The following is a 3,466-nucleotide window of genomic DNA, read 5'->3' as shown; positions in this document are numbered from 1 at the left end:
CCCTGTATAGGGTTTCCGAGGAGCAGCTGGTGAGCTTGAACCGCCAACCTTGCAGTTCAAACGGCTTTGCAGTCTGGCGCATTAACCCACAGCGCCACACTTACAATTAGCAGCCCAATATTTTACCCACAGTGCACCTGGGCTCCTTGACTTGCCTAAAGCACAGAGTGAAGCCAGGGCAAGCAGGTAGGCCTCCAGTGCTGCCTCTTCCCTGGGGTGGAGGGCACAGCTGCAGTGGGTGCCTACGCTGCCCCTCTTCCCCTGACCCAGCCCTCCCATCCTGAGTGCAGCCCCCATGACCAGCTCTCCTATAGCTGACATTTGGGCTTGACCCCAATACCTGAGCCTGTTTGCTGCTTCCAAAGCTGCCTTGTCTGCAATTGCTTGAAATAGCAAGTGATGAGGGCAAGAGATGATTTTCTATAAATCTGACAGGAATGAAATGTTCTATCAGGTCAGGGCAGGCAAATCATGTGATCAAAGAAGGACCTGCCCCACCCATTGTCCATCACCCTCCAGGGTCAGGGCTTCAGAAGTGGAAAATGCCTGGCCCTGGAGGAGACTGAGAACATCTTTAACTGCTTGGGGCACTCTCCCATTTTTGATGATTGGACCCTAGAGGGTGATGGAGAGGTGGCATGCAGGCAGTTATATGCCATGGAGTCAGTTCCGACTCATAGTTAGCCCGTATAAGACTTCGAAGACTATAAATCTTTGTGGCGCAGACAGCCTCATTGTACTCCCTCAGAGCAGCTGATGGGCTTGAACCAATGGCCTTGCAGTTAGCCATCAGTGCTAATCCCACAGTGCCACCAGGACTCTTTCTTGAGTGCTGAGGTGTCCTGGTAAAATATAGGGCACACTTTTACCCTCCCCACCTGGAAAATGTTGATAATGCCTTAACAAATACACAATGGAGATGCAGAAGGTGTTTTCAGAGAAGGAGATGAACCTAAGGTACAGAAAGGAGAAAGGGCGCCCAGATCCACCGGGGCTTTAGGCATCTTCTGGTTGCCATGGGAACAACAACCTCAGGCATTTATTCCCTTGCATGATTAGGTGGTCTCACACAATCAGGAGTGAGCTGAGACAGAGGGTGTGAAGGGCTGTCTGTGTGAGAAGTATGGCCCCGGGGTAGCCATGGGCAGAACAATTGTCATTGTTAGCTGTCATCAACTTTTGCATAGTAGAACTGTGCTTCATCAGGTGCTCAAGGCTATATCTTTTCACTAACACATCACCACACCTGTGGTACAGTATGCCTCTGTTCAAACTGCCAACATTTCAGCTAGTGGTCAAGTGCTTACCCATTTGTGCCGTCCAAGGACTCCAGAGCGAGAACTGTTGTTGGTGTCATTGTTAAGCGCTGTTGAGTCAGTTCCAACTCACAGAGACCCTGTATAGGGTTTCTGAGGAGCAGCTGGTGGGTTTGAACGGCTGACCTTGTGGTTTGCAGTCCACTGCTGATCCTACAATGCCACATCAGGAGTCCTGAGGTAGAACTAGCAGGAATTAAAATACCTAAATGAAGACAGGTTGGGAGAGGAGGGAGCAAGGTCAGCTTGTAGATCTATGCAGGCCTGATAACTGTTGAAGGTGAGCTCAAGACAGCCAAGAAAAGGTGATAACAAGTCAAAGGGGACAATGACAATCCCTGTCTTCAGCTAGGGACCACAGTAGGGAGCAGCAGCTTCTAGAAGTGGAGTCTGCCTGGAGGGCATGCATTCTTTGGTTAAAATACTACAGAAAGGTACAAGGGACCATTATCTTTTCATTCCTTTTGAAGCCCTGTTATATAGCCCTAAGTGTAGTGCTCTGGTAGTGTAGAGGTTATGAATTGGGCTGCTAATCTCACAGTCAACAATTCGAAACTACCAGCTGTTCTGCAGGAGAATGATGAGGCTTTCTGCTCCCGTAAAGATTTACAGCCTCAGAAACCCTATGCAGGATCACTATGAGTCGGAACTGTCTCCACGGCACATAACAACAACAACAACAAGTGTAGGGAGGAGCGACTTTGCCTTATCTCCCTACTCCCCCATCTGCCTCCTCTACAAGAAAGGACAGAGCACAGATGAGGAATCATAGAAGCCATCACCATGCTGGAAACAGAACTCACTGCTGCCACTAATGTTCAGTGTTCACTGGGCAGTCTTAAGTCTCTTGAGCCTTTGATCGTGCTTATGCAAAGAGGGTTTGCTTCATAGACTTTGAGGACAAAATGAGGCAGCACAGGTGGAAGCTGTTTAGAAAGTGGTCAGTGTGATCACATCTTTCAAGATGCCCCTCCCACCTCTCCCAGCTCCTGCCCAGTCCTGGGAGAGAAGCACCTCCCTACAGACATGAAAGAGCTTAGCCATCCACTTGTGAATTCCTTGGTTCCTGTCCCAAGCCACTTACATGCCTGTTTTCCCTTCCCAGGGTCTACGAAGAATAAGCTGAAAAAACAACCATGATATGAAAACTCCAGACTGGTTGGGAGACTTGAATACAGGACTTTGCAGATTTCAAAACAACAACAAAAACCACCTTTCTTTCTCACAGGCATAAAGCACGAATCATATATTGTTATAAAGCACTTTTTACCAAGTGTCAGTTTTTACATTTTATAGCTGTGTGCAAAAGGCTTCCAGATGTGAGACTTGTCTCTTGTGCTCCCGCCTCCATCACAGGCTGCTTTTTACCGAAAAGTGGGGAAACTCATGCCTTTCCTTTTTGAAAAGTGCTTTTTTATATCTGTCCATACATCACTATGTTTGTGTCTGGCCTTTATAAGCATCTGGGAGGAATAATGAGCTTGGTTGAGGCATTTCACAAGTGTTGCTCTGCTTCTAGCCCAGGAAGCTTCCGTTCAGAGTCCCTGGGGTCTCGACACAGCGACCACAGGCTCTCAGGCTCCTGGTGGGTCAAGGCCACAGTGTGGTGCCTCAGTGGCTCCAGTCAACAGGCAAGCTGGAGCACGTCTCTCTCTGCATCTGTTCTTTGAGGAACTCAAGTTTGGCTGTCAGAGAAATGTGCTTCATTTCCCCAGTTGATTTGTACACACTTCAGAAATACATTTCCAAGACCCTTTGATAGCCAGTGATCCTTCAGGAAGGTATTGGGTCTTTTCTTCAAATGGAGGGTTGCGAATTCTGTATTTAATGCTTCCAGAAGCAGATGAGGCTCCCAACATTGTTAGTGAAAACCTTAGGAGAAAACGTAAGAATATGCTCACTCTGTACATTTACACACACACACACACACACACACACACACACATTCTGTTGATGAGGAAAACCTTCCAGCGTCTCTTTCTCTCCCTGTGATGAAACATGCAGTACTGAAGCAATACTTTGGTGACTCCCTGGGTAATCCTCCCATTTAATCAGGGCAGTCCTTGTTTGAAAGCTAAGATGACCAAGCATCCTTTCCTGTGTAAATATGCTCTAAGAATGGCTCCCTCGACATGTACCTTTCCAGTATA

General features: G+C 47.7%; 1 protein-coding gene across 1 annotated transcript in view; it reads left to right on the top strand.

Annotated features, from left to right (window-relative positions):
* The window catches only part of CXCL14 (chemokine (C-X-C motif) ligand 14), a 9,387-nt gene extending 6,880 nt beyond the window's left edge, over positions 1–2,507 (top strand). The window contains exon 4 of the mRNA XM_006866092.1: positions 2,422–2,507. Within this exon, the coding sequence (XP_006866154.1) occupies positions 2,422–2,437 (16 nt within the window). The 3' untranslated portion in view covers positions 2,438–2,507. The remainder of the gene's footprint in view (positions 1–2,421) is intronic.
* The last annotated feature ends 959 nt before the right edge of the window (positions 2,508–3,466 follow it).

This window comes from Chrysochloris asiatica, unplaced genomic scaffold (genome assembly GCF_000296735.1).
Source record: "Chrysochloris asiatica unplaced genomic scaffold, ChrAsi1.0 scaffold00087, whole genome shotgun sequence".
Taxonomy (NCBI): domain Eukaryota; kingdom Metazoa; phylum Chordata; class Mammalia; order Afrosoricida; family Chrysochloridae; genus Chrysochloris; species Chrysochloris asiatica.
The sequence above is the reverse complement of the archived record's forward strand: the minus strand, read 5'-3'. Positions and strand labels throughout refer to the sequence as shown.